The following is a 16,888-nucleotide window of genomic DNA, read 5'->3' on the forward strand; positions in this document are numbered from 1 at the left end:
CACAAGCATAAAGTGATAAAATCATCATGACATATCAAAAAAAAAATTCAATTTCGAAAACTATTATATAATGAGACAGAGATTTTAGCAATAAATTATCTTTGAGAGGCGAAATATTTAGTACTGCTGAGAGGCACATACAGAAGTAAATGTGCACAACATTATCATAGCATTTGGAACTGTTAGTTCCATCCTCAGAAAGAAGAGAGGCATAGGTTGTGGAAGGTTAAAAAGGGAGGGCAGGATGAAAGGAGAGGGACACACTTGTAGGGCGATAGTCGACAAAGATTAAGGATCCCTTTTTAACCCATTGCGTTGCCCCTCTCCTCTCTGATGAAGGAACTAGCAGTTCCAAAAGCATTTTTACTTTTGTACGTATCTATCAGCAGTACTAAATATTTCACCTCCCAAAGATAATTACTACCCAGAAACGTAGTTATATAATTTAAAAATCATCATCATCATGCTCAGTTTTAGAGCTCTGAGCCTCAATCTGTAAAAATGGAACCCTTATAGACTAGCTATGTTGTCTGTCTGACTGACTGTTAAGGACCCTTTTTCTGAGGAAAGCGTAGACATATTAAGTTCAAATTTACGTCACATTCTCTCATTGTCTCCCCTAAGCTTGTACCAGTGGAAGCTAGGAGAGGATGTTGATTGGTGGCTTGTATCCTCTTTCTATAACAGAAAAAATGCACTGATATGTTAACTGCATTCTGTATTCATAAGAATAAGAAATCTACGTAACTCATGATAGTCGTTATGGTACAAGCTCTCTGCAGTAGTCCACATTAGCCTCACTGCTGGTGAAGTACAAGTCTACTTTGTACTCTTTTTCTGATCGCTATGTACTGCCTGATTCTGAGCTAGCGGCAGAGCTAACTGCTACTGCGACTCCCACTGGGCTGTGACTTATGACAGACTGGAACTCACTGGATGCGGCAGACTGGCCCTCTGGTGTGCGTAGCTGATCTGAATACTGGGGGCCGAGGGGCGTCGGCGGCATGTTTCCTACGAGTCTGTCGTTGGGCTCTATCGATCTTCTCACAACCTCTTTGCTCCATGGTGTGCTGATGCCAGCTTATGCCAGCACACTGAGGTCATGGTCCGTTGGACATCTGAAGGTTTTAAGCTTCTGAATCAGTGCAATCAAAAAGATTGGCCATTTGTGTCACATATATTGATACTTGAAAACTCACTCGTCAAAACCTGTTGAGCTATAATCATGAAATTTGGAAAGGCACAGGGTTTTACAGTGCAAGAAAAGTAAAAGATCTGAAACTTGATAAAGTGTAATTCTATCACGTATAAAATGTCTTTTGCCATTCGAACATACATTGCCTTCAACATCTGACAAAACCATAACAGACAGACATTACTTCATTCAAACATAAAATGTAAGCTGTAATGCAACACTGTGACATCATCTGTTCAATGAGGTCGTCCATGCCCTGCCAAGCACAGTGCCAGCGTGCTAACTGTTTAGTGCGAACAATTCTCCAATGTCCTTGGTGGAACAATTGCAAAACATCCTTTTGCAACACTTTGGGAATAAGCACATGCAATTATACACTGTCATTATGAAATAGAATCACACCTTGTTGTACTGAAAGGCTATGCCTACGAGCAAAGTATCGGTTCACAACTGAGTTCTGGATACTGTTCAGTGAACGAGGCCATGACGTGTGAATATAATGCAACAAAATCTTGAGATCTGGGTCTGTTCCATGGCCTGTGGTATTTTTCTGTCGTGCAAGGGAAAGAGATTCCAGCAATTCAGAGTCCTGCACATCAATTTGGCAACAAGATGTAGCAGATGCATCAAAATCAGACTCAGGGCCAATCAGAAGTCGAGATAGGGTGTCTACATTGCCATGCTTTGCTGTAGGTCTGTACACAATTTCATACTAATACTGCGTTGCAATTTTTGAGCAGTGCGTGTAGGAACAAGCTTTACTGGATGGGACAAGGACTGCAAAGGCTTGCAATCTGTCACTAAATAGAACTTGCAACCATATAAATAGTGACAGAATTTTGTCGCACCATACACAATAGTGAGAGCTTCTTTCTCAATTTGTGAATAACCACATAGAGTTTGAGTTAACACCTTTGAGGCAAAAGCAATAGGTCCGTCTGGTGCACTAATTCTGTGCAAAAGCACTGTGCCAATTCCATAGGAAGAAGCGTCAACTTGCAAAACTACTGGCATGGCAGGTCAAAGTGCACTAAACATCTGTCGCTGACCGAAGCATTTTTGAGTTTCTGAAATGCATCGTGACAGTTTTTAGTCCACACAAAAGGTACATTTTTGCGATGCAATCGATGCAATGGAGCTGTGATACGAGCGGCATTTGTTATGAACCAAATTTAGTATGTCATCATGCGTAGTACTGACTGGAGTTCAGACACATTCCAATGAACAGGCAGGTCACAGATTGCAAGCAAATGAGATTGGAGGGGGTACACACCATGACTGTTTATCACATGCCCTAAGTACTGTAGTTCTGTTCGAAAGAAGTCACACTTTTCAAGATGACACTCGAGTGCTTCTTCTGACAACACTCGAAAAAGAATACACAAATTGGCTGTGTGTTCCTCTGGTGTATGACCTGAGATGACAGTATCGTCAAGGTAGTTTGAATAAAATGGCACTTTTGCAGTCAGCTGTTCCAAGTAACGTTGAAAAATGGCAGGTGTGGAAGCACTGCCGAAGGGCAAGAGCAAACTTGAATAGTCCTAAGTGAGTATTTACAACAAACACTTTCTTTGATTCTTTATCCAATGGAATTTGCAGGTAGGCGTCATTCAAATCTATGTTAGAAATGTAACATTCTGCACCAAGTCTGTCCATGAGTTCCTCAGGGTGAGGTAATGGATTGTCTGCGGGTTGACTGTAGACTTGAAGTCAACACAAATGCGAATGCAGCCAGAAGGCTTAGGCAACAAAACGAAACGACTTGCCCATTGACTAGCTTAAATGGGAGCAGTCACACCATTATCTTTCAATTCACTGGCTACTTTTTCTGTTAAAGGAATTGGAATGGGGTGGGCCCAGAAAAGTTTAGGCTGTGCAATGTGTTTCAGTGTAATATGCACTACGAAGTTATTTAGCTTTTCTCCAGTCCTTCTGAAAATGTTTCAGAAAAGTTTTTAAGCAAGCTAGCTACATTGTCTTTTGGACTGAAAGTCGTTTTGGCAGTACGTTGTCATGGATGCTAAGTCCAAACAAATCAAAGGCTTCTAATATGAATTTTTTTCCACTGTTTTTGGATTGTAACAGAGTGAAATTCTCTGTCCTAGTGTGAGATTTGTAAGTGGAAGGCAAACTACACTGTCCAAGCACTGGAATGTCCTGTCTGGTGTAAGCTATGACGTGGTTGCTAGATTTAGAAAGTCGTAGTGAACCTAACTGTTCGTACGTGGCACTATTAAGCAACATTACATAGGCACCTGTGTCTAACTGAAAGTTTGCACATTGGCCAGCAATTCATAACGAGACAAATAGTCTGTTAGAACATCATTGCAGAGCACTGGGACAAGAATGAGACACAACCTTAATCTTACTTTTGTCAGAACCTATTGTAGGTCTGGAAAAAACAATGGCCACTGCATGTGTATGAGCATGTTTTTTCTGAGAGTGGACAAAATTAGCGTTTCTGCAAACAAACTCCTCGGACATGGCCATCTTTTCCACACTTGTAACACATTGCGTTACGTGATGGCAATCCTTTCTTTTATGGTGAGCAAAACATCTTGGGCAAGACTTTAGTAAGTTACCGGCTTGTTTACATGTCCATGTGGCTATCCATGCATCTGTGTATGCATTCGATGTTGTGGCTTCATGGGGCAGTCACGAGAAACGAGCGACGCAACCTGAGAAATTGGGGCCTGGTCAAACTTGGAGAAATCGGGGCCTGGTCAAACTTATTGGCTGCTATGGCAATCGTATTGCTCTAAGATTTGCAACACCTGGGGAAGTGATGGATCAGAGTATTTTAAGATCTGTTTCCGTATTCTACTATCTGGGACATTGAATATTATAGCATCCCTATTCAGTAAGTCACTGCCACATCTACACTTAAATTTACCCTTCCTAGTGATATCCGTTAATTCCGTGTACCACTGACTGTTTGTCTGTTCCGGCTTTTTCTACAAGTGAAAAAACTGATACCTGGTTGCAGCCACTTGAACTTGCCAGTCATAGTACTTGGTTAATGCAGCGATTACTTCATCATAACTGAGTTCGTATGGAGTTGGGAATAGTTTTTGTTTTAACCTGAACACTGGGGACCCCACAGTTGAAAGAAAGTATTGTAGCTTTACAGCACCTTGAACTCAATGAACTTCACAATGTGCTCAAACTGTGTCAGGTATTCTAGTCATTCTTCTTCTGTGTTGTTAAATTGCCGGAACATCGGTATGCTGGTCAGCGGCATTTGTTGGGCTTGTTGTTTGGTTGGGTGTTTTTGTGTGGTTGACGTGACTTGTGCAACCAGAAGTTGGTTGTACTGTCAGTACTGTCATCAGCATAGCAACAATTTGTTGGTTCTGAAACTGAAAAATTGAAAAACTTGTGTTAGATCTATCACATTAGCCATCTGCAGCTGAGGTGCAGGGGCAGGGGGTGGAGGGGGCGGGGTAGCCATGGTTTACATAAATATGTCAGAAAAAGCAAGCAAAGCCTTTGAAAAGAGAAATTTGATTAGTTCTGTGGCTCACCTCCTGAAATATATGCAAGAACACAAGAAGAAATTTCAAGATAGTCGTTGTGGTACAAGTTCTCTGTAATAGTCCACGTTAACCTCACTGCTGGTGAAGTACAGGTCTGCTTTGTACTCTGTTCTCGTCACTACGTGCTGCCCGATTCTGAGCTAGCGGACGAGCTAACTGCCACTGTGACTCCCACTGGGCTGCCACTGATGACACACTGGAATTCACTGGATGCGACAAGACTGGCCCTCCAGTTTGCGGTGGTGATCTAAATACTGGGGGCCGAGGGGTGTTGGTGGAATGTTTCCTACGAGTCTGTCGTCGGTCTCCATCGATCTTCTCACAACCTCTGTGCCACACAGTGTGCTGACGCCAGCTTATACTTGAAAACTCACTCATCAAAACCTGTAGGATATGTCCTGTTGAGCTATAATCATGAAATTTGGAAAGGCACAGGGTTTTACAGTGCAAGAAAAGTAAAAGATCTGAAACTTGATAAAATGTAATTCTATCATGTATAAAATATCTTTTGCCATTCGAACATACACTGCATTCATCATCTGTCAAGACCATGACAGACAGACACTACTTCATTCAAACATAAAATGTGAGCTGTAGTCATATTTTAGTAAGTAAGTAAAGATGGTTTTATTAAATCTATTGTCTCTACATGTATAAACTCTAAGTCCCCTGCTCGCTTCTTTTTGTATGTATGGGCTAGTCTGACGAACTGCTGTAGAGATTTTGATTCGGTCTTGGAATTCCTTGGTCAAATATCTTCGCAGTATCGATATGTATAACAGGGAAAATTGTTGAGATTCTCGATTCCCTGGATGGTTGAACTGTGTAATGTATACACAATTAGCTTTTTATGGAACCCTCTGTGCACCAGCCCTGCTCACACTTGACCAAATTTTTGGGAGTTTATTACACATTTTGCTTTAACAGGTAAGTTACTATTGGGTGAGCATATTATTAGCAATATTTTAAATCATCAGGACTAAGACCCCAAAGCTCAAAGAATTTCGTAAATACGATTCACAGTGGACATTATGAAAATTTAACAGCCACAGCTAGTTGGTGTCTTGATTTATTTCATAAGCCTCCTGTTGTAAAAAGTGGCAGGAGCTATTCTTGAATAGGTTAGAATAATGTAGTTAACAGGTGCTGCTTATCTTCCCACTGCTGTTATTAAGTTCCTTTGCCATGTATACATCATTCTCAGATTGTTCAGTATTATTACATAGATATCTCAGTTTCATTATTCAATGTCACATGTCAATAGTCATGGAAGTACAACTTTATCCTGTTGTGTATGTCTGTAGCTCACCGTTACCAAAAGCAATTTCTGGGCTTCTGGAGCCTGTCTCATCACAGCTGGCAGCTGGAGCTGCGATGCAGTCACAGTCGACTGACAGTCTCGAGCGTCGGTCGCCACTGACTGGGCGACGGTCTCAGGGTGATTCCCCACTTACGGCTTCCCCTCTGGCTCTCACCCGACGGCTGGCACAGTCGTCAAATGCTGAACAAATATGTGGAGGTGAGTGCAGCTGATACCACCTGACATGTACTAGCATTGTCTGTTCAAAGGGCCTTTACAGGTTTTTGTGACTGGCGTGAAAGATAAATGTTAATTGAAGTTTTGTGCTAGACAGAAAAAAATTAGGAAAATCTTACTGCCTCCATTTGCATTGTGAGTCAATAAATGGGTCTAATTCTGTATAAGCCAGAAAATTAGCCATGAAACAATGGAAAATGCAGGATGGAATGTAACAGTATTGTGAAAAGGATAGTAGCTGAATCGCAGATAGGCACACAAAAAGACTGTCAGAAAGTGAGCTTCTAGTTGGTCGGTTGGTCGAAAGCTCTCTCTCTCTCTCTCTCTCTCTCTCTCTCTCTCTCTCTCTCTGTTGTTTTTATTTATTTATTTTATCTGCGACATAGCATTTCTGTTACAATGCACTCATCAGTAGAGTCATTTATTGGAATATAGCTTTTGAATGTTACTAGTGGAGAACACATCATTTACATGCTTTCATGCCAGGAGGACAATTGTAATCATTATTACAAGTTTTTGCGTCCTTTCTTGCTCGCGAATCTAAAAACATTAAATAAAGTGCAAAAATGTAAAGTAACATTTTTTGTCTCAATCTCTCTCTTCCCCCTTTCCAATACATCTTTACATGTATCAGTTCAGTTATAAGATCCAGTCCATGTGTTTTGAGCTTCACGACAGTATGGAAATGAAAGACTATACATATTGTGGAGTTGCACAAGAGGCATCTTTAGCCAGATTGAACTAGAAAACGTGTCTGAATCTGTGACTTACTTACCTTCCTCCTTCTCCGTAATTCACAAAAGGGTAAAATATAATAATGAGGCAAGCAAGTGGGAATACTGGTGTTCAAAATGCGATACTGACAGAAAGTGCAAAAATGGAAACTGAAAGGAGGAAGGAATATGTAGAGGGTCCATACAGTAGAAACAAATTTGATGACAATATTCTAGAAAAGGAAGAGGAAGTAGATGAAGATGAAATGATATTATATTGCAAGAGGATTCCAACAGAACACTGAAAGACCTAAGTCGATACAATATGCCTGGAGTAGATGAAATTCCCTGGGAATGATTGAGAACAGTCCATGACAAAACTATTTCACCTGGTATGGAAAACATCTGAGACATACGAAAGACTGCCAGGCTTATACAAGTCTCCTTAAATAATTTTTGTCTGTATTTTGCTACTATATTTCACTAAACTTATCATTCGGTAATTACCATGTCTGTCAACACCTGCCTTTTTGGAAATGGAATTATTACATTTGCCTTGAAGCCTGAGGATGTTTTGTGTGTCTCATATAGCTTGCACTTCAAGTGGAATAGTTTCGTGATGGCTCTCTCTCACAGTGGTCACAACAAATCTGAAGGAATATCCTCTATTCCAGGGATCATATTTTGACCTAGGTCTTTCAGTATTATGTCAAATTGTTCTTTCTCATCTTATTGTCTTTCTCTGTAATACTGGTATGAAGTTCATATTCTCTGTGTAGCCCTTTTATATATTTTCTGTAGGAAATTAAAATAACCACTCACCAAAAAAGCAGAGGTATTGAGTATTTTATAGGCATGCACAAGGGAAAGAAAACTTGTCATCAGTTACTTTAGCAGCTAACAATAGTACAAAATTCAGATAATTTTTTTTTTTTTTATATTGAACAAGTCTGTGGTGAGTATTTTGATGGCAATTATGTACGTATGTCATACATAAACTACGAAAATGCAAGGGCAATCATATACATAACTTTCATTTCTCTGCAATGAGAAATTCAATGACAGCACATTGCTTGTAATGTACATCATGTGCAGACACTATTTTGAAACTGTCCCGCAGCTATGCTATCTGTCGGATGTGACGGAAACTTGGCACAGTCACTTAGGAGACTTCAAATAATACATACGTAACGTTTTGTGTTCATGGTATTGTTTTCAGCTGAGAAAAAAAATATATATATGCCACATTATTTTCTAGGCATCCCTCATATTTCATGTGTTGTCAGGTTTCTAGTAGGCCTTGTCATTTTGCCTATTTCATCCTCAGTTGCCTTTATTATTTCATCTTTCGAAACTATCCATTCCTCTTGTATTTCATTCCTTTCCCATTTCAGTCACCCATTGCATAATGCTGCCTTTGAAATTCTCAGCAACCTCTGGCTCTTTCAATTTGTCTGGGTACCATATCCTTAATTTGTGACCTCTGTGCAATTTTTTAAGTTTTAATCTGCAACTCAAAACCAAAAGTTTATGCTCAGAATCCACATTGTAGCTGGAAATGTTTTCAGTTTGAAATCCAATTTTGAAATTTCTCTCTTAGCATTGTATAATCTACGTGAAACCCTCTGATGTCTACAGATGTCCTTGATTCTTAAGCCAAGTGTTAGCAATTATTGAATTATGCTCGGTGCAAAATTCTACGAGGCAGCTTCTCATATCATTCCTTTCCCCCCCCAGTTCATGTTTCCATATTGTTTTTCCTTGTTTTTCTTTTCCTACTATCGAATTTGTTCTTCATCACATTCAATTTTTGCCTCCCTTAACTAACTGTAAAATTTCTCCTATCACACCATACATATTTTCAATCTCTTCATCATGTGTGGAGGTACTAATCATATGAATGTGTACTACTGGGGCAGATAATGACTTTTTGTGTTTCTTTTGGCAATGATAGTGTGTTCACTGTGCTATTCATAAAAGCTTACGTGTATTCGTGTTTTCCTATTCGTTCTTAGACATACTACATTATTGCTCCTATTTGATTTTGTGCTGACCCATAGAATGCCAGTTTTGTTTTTCCTGAAGACATCCTGCTGAATACTTTCCACTCAGTGATCCAAATGGGGTACTATTTTACCAAAGAGGGTGTCTTCATCATTAAGCTATGCAGTAGAGCTGATGGTGCTTGGGAAATATAACAAGTATTTTTTCCCCTTAATTTTAGTTGTTTGTTGTACCAACATATTGAAGTCACGTTAACTAATTTTACAAGGCCATACATATGTTTTTGGATGGGGTCCACCTGTAGCAAAACACAATTTTGTTTTTATCTTAAGCATGTGTCACTGCAGTTGCAGCAGCATCATCAGTGGGCTTTTATTTTATGGCTTTTTACCACGTGGTAAGCCATAAAAGCCCACTGATGTTGATGCTGCAACAGCAGTGAAACATGTTTGGGATGAAAAGCAATGTGTTTAGCTAAAGGCGGACCCATCCAAAAACATATGTATTGTTAAAGCAAACACAGACAAAAGAGCTTAAACCCCAAAATGATTATTTACAAGTCCAGATGAGTCATTCATCCAGATTGTGGTGCTGCAGCTACTGAAGACTTCTGCCCTGTTCAGAAACCATGAGGCAGTTTGGGTACTCTGCAAATACCCATCAGTTGTGGTTTGCACCTTTGATACGGTTATCTATATTGCTGATGCGTGCAGTAACCTCACATCAACATCGGGGAGAGGTTACAACCCTGTCTCACTCCCTTCCCAATCACCGCTTCCCTTTCATGCCCCTGAACTCTTATAACTGCCATTTGGTTTCTATACAAATTGTAAATAGCCTTTCGCTCCCTGTATTTTACCCCTGCCACCTTCAGAATTTGAAAAAGAGTATTCCAGTCAACATTGTCAAAAAGTTTCTCTAAGTCTACAAATGCTAGAAATGTAGGTTTGCCTTTCCTTAATCTAGCTTCTAAGATAAGTCGTAGGGTCATTATTGCCTCACGTGTTCCAATATTTCTACGGAATCCCAACTGATCTTCCCCTAGGTCGGCTTCTACTAGTTTTTCCATTCATCTGTAAAGAATTCACGTTAGTATTTTGCAGCCGTGACTTATTAAACTGATAGTTCGGTAATTTTCACATCTGTCAACACCTGCTTTCTTTGGGATTGGAATTATTATAATCTTCTTGAAGTCTGAGGGTATTTCGCCTGTCTCATACATCTTGCTCACCACATGGTAGAGTTTTGTCAGGACTGGCCCTCCCAAGGCCGTCAGTAGTTCTAATGGAATGTTGTCTACTCCCGGGGCCTTGGTTCGACTTAGGTGTTTCAGTGCTCTGTTAAACTCTTCACGCATTATCATATCTCCCATTTCCTCGTCATCTACATCCTCTTCCCTTTCCATAATATTGTACTCAAGTACATCGCCCTTGTATAGACCCTCTATATAATCCTTCCACCTTTCTGCTTTCCCTTCTTTGCTTAGAACTGGGTTTCCATCTGAGCTCTTAATATTCATACAAGTGCTTCTCTTTTCTCCAAAGGTCTCTTTAATTTTCCTGCAGGCAGTATCTATCTTACCCCTAGTGAATAAGCCTCTACATCTTTACATTTATCCTCTAGCCATCCCTGCTTAGCCATTTTGCACTTCCTGTCGATCCCATTTTTGAGACGGTTGTATTCCTTTTTGCCTGCTTCATTTACTGCATTTTTATATTTTCTCCTTTCATCAATTAAATTCAATATTTCTTCTGTTACCCAAGGTTTTCTACTAGCCCTCGTCTTTTTACCTACTTGATCCTCTGCTGCCTTCACTACTTCATCCCTGAAAGCTACCCATTCTTCTTCTACTGTATTTCTTTCCCCCATTCCTGCCATTTGTTCCCTTACGCTCTCCCTGAAACTCTGTACAACCTCTGGTTTAGTCAGTTTATCCAGGTCCCATCTCCTTAAATTCCCACCTTTGTGCAGTTTCTTCAGTTTTAATCTACAGTTCATAACCAACAGATTGTGGCCAGAGTCCACATCTGCCCCTGGAAATGTCTTACAATTTAAGACCTGGTTCCTAAATCTCTGTCTTACCATTATATAATCTATCTGAAATCTGTCAGTATCTCCAGGCTTCTTCCATGTGTACAACCTTCTTTTATGATTCTTGAATCAAGTGTTAGCTATGATTAAGTTGTGCTCTGCGCAAAATTCTACCAGACGGCTATCCTCTTTCATTTGTTAGCCCCAATCCATATTCACCTACTATGTTTTCTTCTCTCCGTTTTACTACTACTGAATTCCAGTCACCCATGACTATTAAATTTTTGGCTCCCTTCACTATCTGAATAATTTCTTTTATTTCATCATACATTTCTTCAATTTCTTCGTCATCTGCAGAGATAGTTGGCATATAAACTTGTACTACTGTAGTAGGCGTGGGCTTCGTGTCTATCTTGGCCACAATAATGCGTTCACTATGCTGTTTGTAGTAGCTTACCCGCATTCCTATTTTTTCATTCATTATTAAACCTACTCCTGCATTACCCCATTTGACTTTGTATTTATAACCCTGTGTTCGCCTGACCAAAAGTCTCGTTCCTCCTGCTACCGAACATCACTGATTCCCATTATATCTAACTTTAACCTATCCATTTCCCTTTTTAAATTTTCTAACCTACCTGCCCGATTAAGGGATCTGCCATTCCACGCTCCGATCCGTAGAACGCCAGTTTTCTTTCTCCTGATAACGACGTCCTCTTGACTAGTCCCTGCCCGGAGATCTGAATGGGGGACTATATTACCTCCGGAATATTTTACCCACAGGACGCCATCATCATTGACCATACAGTAAAGCTGCATGCCCTCGGGAAAAATAACGGCTGTAGTTTCCCCTTGCTTTCAACTGTTCGCAGTACGAGCACAGAGAGGCTGTTTCAGTTAGTGTTACAAGGCCAGATCAGTCCATCATCCAGACTGTTGCCCCTGCAACTACTGAAAAGGCTGCTGCCCCACTTCAGGAACCACACGTTTGTCTGGCCTCTCAACAGATACCCCTCCATTGTGGTTGCCCCTACGGTACGGCTATCTGTATCGCTGACGCACGCAAGCCTTCCCACCAACGGCAAGGTCCATGGTTCAGGGGGGGACCATAAAGATAGCACATTGAATTGGAGACAGGCACAATAATAAGACTGTTACACATTTAGCTTTCAGCCAAAGCCTTCTCCAAAACAGAAAGCAGACATAGATTCACACAAACGAGCATAGCTCACACACACACGACCACCAACTCTGGCAACTCTGAACGGAATGCTGTCACTTTGAATGAGAGTAGCAATCTGCAGTGGGAAAGAGCAGGTGGAGGAGAGCAGAAAACAGGCAGGGGAAGAGAAAAGCAGTGTTTGGCTGAGTGTGTGAGGACAAGATGGAAGAATGCCAAGGCTGCATCACAATTCTGTGAGGCAGTGAGATTTGGAGGGGGCAGGAGTGGGAAGAGAGAGGAGCAGGGGCAGAAAAAATGGGCAGGTGTGTTAGAAGAGGGCGGCACCCCGTGAGGATGAGAGGGTGTGAATAGGGAGGAGGTGATAGGACAGAGGGGAGGGTGTGCGGACAGTAGGTTACTGTAGGTTGACGCTGTGATAATTTCGGAAGCAGAGAATGTGTTGTAACGGAGGATTGAGAAGTCCTAGGTTGTAAAGCAGCCATTGAAATCAAGAATGTTATGTTCAGCTGCATACTGTGCTACAGGGTGGTCTACCAAACTGTCGGCCACATTTCGGTGGTGGCTGTTCATCCTGGTGGACAGCTTGTTTGTAGTCCTTCGAATAAAAAAAAAGGCCGTGCAAAGATTGCAGCAGAACTGGTATAGAAAATGGCTGCTTTCGTAGGTGGCTTGGCCTCGGACGGTGTAGGATAAGCGTGTGACAGGACTGGAATAGGAAGTGCTGGGTGGATGGATTGACTGGGCCTTGCAGATGGATATGATTCCTGTGGCAAGGGATTGGGTTTGATAGTTATCATAGGGATGGACTAGAATGTTGTGGAAGTTGGGTGGGTAATGGAGCACCACTTTAGGGCGGGTTGTAAGGATCTCAGGTAGGATTTATCTCATTTCAGGGCAGGATGATAGTTTCCTGTCCTCTTGCAATGGTTGTCATTCTCCAATGGATTAGTCACTGACATGCTTCCATAAATGTTTCACAAATGTAGAAACTGGCAGTTCTTACGTCCTCAAAACATCTTGTACCACAAATTGTGTGAAGCAGAAAACACAAATAGAACTATCCAGCATTTGTGGATGCACAGCATATGCTCACCCTTCCGTCCCAATATTGAATACTTTGTCATGGCTCTGCACTCACGTTATACATTTTTGTCTGTCGAATTTTTTTCTTCGACATCCCCTGTGTGTAGTAGTTTCTGTACAAAGTAAAATCCTTTTAAGAGATTATCTTGACACAAATTGAAGAAGGCAGTCAAAGTCTCTTGTGCTGGTGTTTCCATTGAAACTCCTTCTGCAATTTACTTGATCAAATTCACACATTGCCCGTATTTCAAGTGGACAGTTAAGTGGATAACAGTTGGATGACAATCACATGTTTGGAAACTTAAAATTCACTGAGCTGCTTCATTGCTGTTATTGTAATGACTCATTTGAGACATTACTGTTCCACCATGTGTGTCCTCTCTTGTCAGTGTAAAAATGTCCATGTTATTATCCTAGTTCATATACTTGCACTCGCATGTAATGGATTTAAAGAACTCCGGTATTTTATATCTGTATGGGAAAGGTGTGACTCATACAGAAAAAGCTATTTATTCTCAATTCTGATTTATTGGTGGCCTCTTTTTCTGATCTTTGCCGTAAAGCCGCTCTTTTCTGGTGATTTTGGTGCATATATTTTTGATAGCCATCTTCGCCAGTTTGAGTTACATTTTTGTGCAGAGTTCAGCATCTTCGTACGACATCCAAAATTCAGCCTTTATGGTGATATCTATTTCATTAGGCTGCATTTTTGAAGCCGAATCAGGAAGTGCAAATGTGGCAGTCCTAAATTTTACAACTCAATCAAATACATCCCAAAGACGGCAGCACAGACTGTTTTATTTTTGATGAACGCTTCAGTAAATTCGATTTGTTTTTGATGAAAAACTCTGGCAATAATACCATATTAGTCAATGATTTTATTCTTTCATTTGTGGTCAAGAAGACTTGCATGTAAACATTATGAATAAGTTGGGCAGACCATGTTTCTGGTGTATGTTATTGCAGCGAGTGAATACTCGTGCATGTGATGTGAGGTTCTGGAGAACATTGCTGATGAGGGGATTTATGTCGTTGTCATTGCCATCTCTCATTATTGTGTGTCTTAAATCAATATATTTATCCAGATAAAATTTCGTTGATTATGGTGGTTAGATAGTAACCATTCCAACTCAGTTTTAACATGTTGTTGTTGTTGTTGTTGTTGTCTTCAGTCCAGAGACTGGTTTGATGCAGCTCTCCATGCTGCTCTATCCTGTGCAAGCTGCTTCATCTCCCACCTACATCCTTCTCAATATCCTTAGTGTATTCATCTCTTGGTCTCTCTCTATGATTTTTACCCTCCATGCTGCCCTCCAATACTAAATTGGTGATCTCTTGATGCCTCAGAACATGCCCTACCAACTGATCCCATCTTCTCGTCAAGATGTGCCACAAATTTCTCTTCTCCCCAATTCAATTCAATATCTCCTCATTAGTTATGTGATCTACCCATCTAATCTTCAGCATCCTTCTGTAGCACCACATTTCGAAAGCTTCTATTCTCTTCTTGTCCAAACTAGTTATCGTCCATGTTTCACTTCCATTCATGGCTACACTCAATACAAATACACTCCTGGAAATGGAAAAAAGAACACATTGACACCGGTGTGTCAGACCCACCATACTTGCTCCGGACACTGCGAGAGGGCTGTACAAGCAATGATCACACGCACGGCACAGCGGACACACCAGGAACCGCGGTGTTGGCCGTCGAATGGCGCTAGCTGCGCAGCATTTGTGCACCGCCGCCGTCAGTGTCAGCCAGTTTGCCGTGGCATACGGAGCTCCATCGCAGTCTTTAACACTGGTAGCATGCCGCGACAGCGTGGACGTGAACCGTATGTGCAGTTGACGGACTTTGAGCGAGGGCGTATAGTGGGCATGCGGGAGGCCGGGTGGACGTACCGCCGAATTGCTCAACACGTGGGGCGTGAGGTCTCCACAGTACATTGATGTTGTCGCCAGTGGTCGGCGGAAGGTGCACGTGCCCGTCGACCTGGGACCGGACTGCAGCGACGCACGGATGCACGCCAAGACCGTAGGATCCTACGCAGTGCCGTAGGGGACTGCACCGCCACTTCCCAGCAAATTAGGGACACTGTTGCTCCTGGGGTATCGGCGAAGACCATTCGCAACCGTCTCCATGAAGCTGGGCTACGGTCCCGCACACCGTTAGGCCGTCTTCTGCTCACGCCCCAACATCGTGCAGCCCGCCTCCAGTGGTGTCGCGACAGGCGTGAATGGAGGGACGAATGGAGACGTGTCGTCTTCAGCGATGAGAGTCGCTTCTGCCTTGGTGCCAATGATGGTCGTATGTGTGTTTGGCGCCGTGCAGGTGAGCGCCACAATCAGGACTGCATACGACCGAGGCACACAGGGCCAACACCCGGCATCATGGTGTGGGGAGCGATCTCCTACACTGGCCGTACACCACTGGTGATCGTCGAGGGGACACTGAATAGTGCACGGTACATCCAAACTGTCATCGAACCCATCGTTCTACCATTCCTAGACCGGCAAGGGAACTTGCTGTTCCAACAGGACAATGCACATCCGCATGTATCCCGTGCCACCCAACGTGCTCTAGAAGGTGTAAGTCAACTACCCTGGCCAGCAAGATCTCCGGATCTGTCCCCCATTGAGCATGTTTGGGACTGGATGAAGCGTCGTCTCACGCGGTCTGCACGTCCAGCACGAACGCTGGTCCAACTGAGGCGCCAGGTGGAAATGGCATGGCAAGCTGTTCCACAGGACTACATCCAGCATCTCTACGATCGTCTCCATGGGAGAATAGCAGCCTGCATTGCTGCGAAAGGTGGATATACACTGTACTAGTGCCGACATTGTGCATGCTCTGTTGCCTGTGTCTATGTGCCTGTGGTTCTGTCAGTGTGATCATGTGATGTATCTGACCCCAGGAATGTGTCAATAAAGTTTCCTGTCGATCTCATTTTTGAGACGTTTGTATTCCTTTTTGTCTGTTTTATTTACTGCATTTTTATATTTTCACCTTTCATCTATTAAAGTCAATATTTCTTCTGTTATCCAAGGATTTCTACTAGCCCTCGTCTTTTTACCTACTTGATCCTCTGCTGCCTTCACTATTTCCATCTCTCAAAGCTACCTATTTTTCTTCTACTTTATTTCTTTCCCCTATTCCTGTCTATTGTTCCTTATGCTCTCCCAGAAACTCTTTACAACCTCTGGTTCTTTCAGTTTATCCAGGTCCTATCTCCTTAAATTCCCACCTTTCTGCAGTTTCTTCAATTGTAATCTACACTTCATAACCAATAGATTGTGGTCAGAGTCCACATCTGCCCCTGGAAATGTCTTACAATTAAAAATCTGGTTCCTAAATCTCTGTCTTACCATTATATAATGTACCTGAAACCTTCCCGTATCTCCAGGCGTCTTCCAAGTATACGACCTTCTTTCATGATTCTTGAACCAAATGTTAACTATGATAAAGTTATGGTCTGTACAAAATTCTACGAGGCAGCTTCCTCTTTCATTTCTTACCCCCATTCCATATTCACCTACTATGTTTCCTTCTCTTCCTTTTCCTACTATCAAATTCCAGTCACCCATGACTATTAAATTTTTGCC

At 41.9% G+C, this 16,888-nt stretch overlaps 1 protein-coding gene across 1 annotated transcript in view; it reads left to right on the forward strand.

Moving 5' to 3' along the window:
- The window catches only part of LOC126251387 (F-actin-uncapping protein LRRC16A), a 598,780-nt gene that overhangs the window by 523,074 nt on the left and 58,818 nt on the right, over nucleotides 1–16,888 (forward strand). Inside the window, exon 26 of the mRNA XM_049951780.1 lies at nucleotides 6,036–6,250. Within this exon, the coding sequence (XP_049807737.1) occupies nucleotides 6,036–6,250 (215 nt within the window). The remainder of the gene's footprint in view (nucleotides 1–6,035; nucleotides 6,251–16,888) is intronic.

This window comes from Schistocerca nitens, chromosome 4 (assembly GCF_023898315.1).
Source record: "Schistocerca nitens isolate TAMUIC-IGC-003100 chromosome 4, iqSchNite1.1, whole genome shotgun sequence".
Classification (NCBI taxonomy): Eukaryota; Metazoa; Arthropoda; class Insecta; order Orthoptera; family Acrididae; genus Schistocerca; species Schistocerca nitens.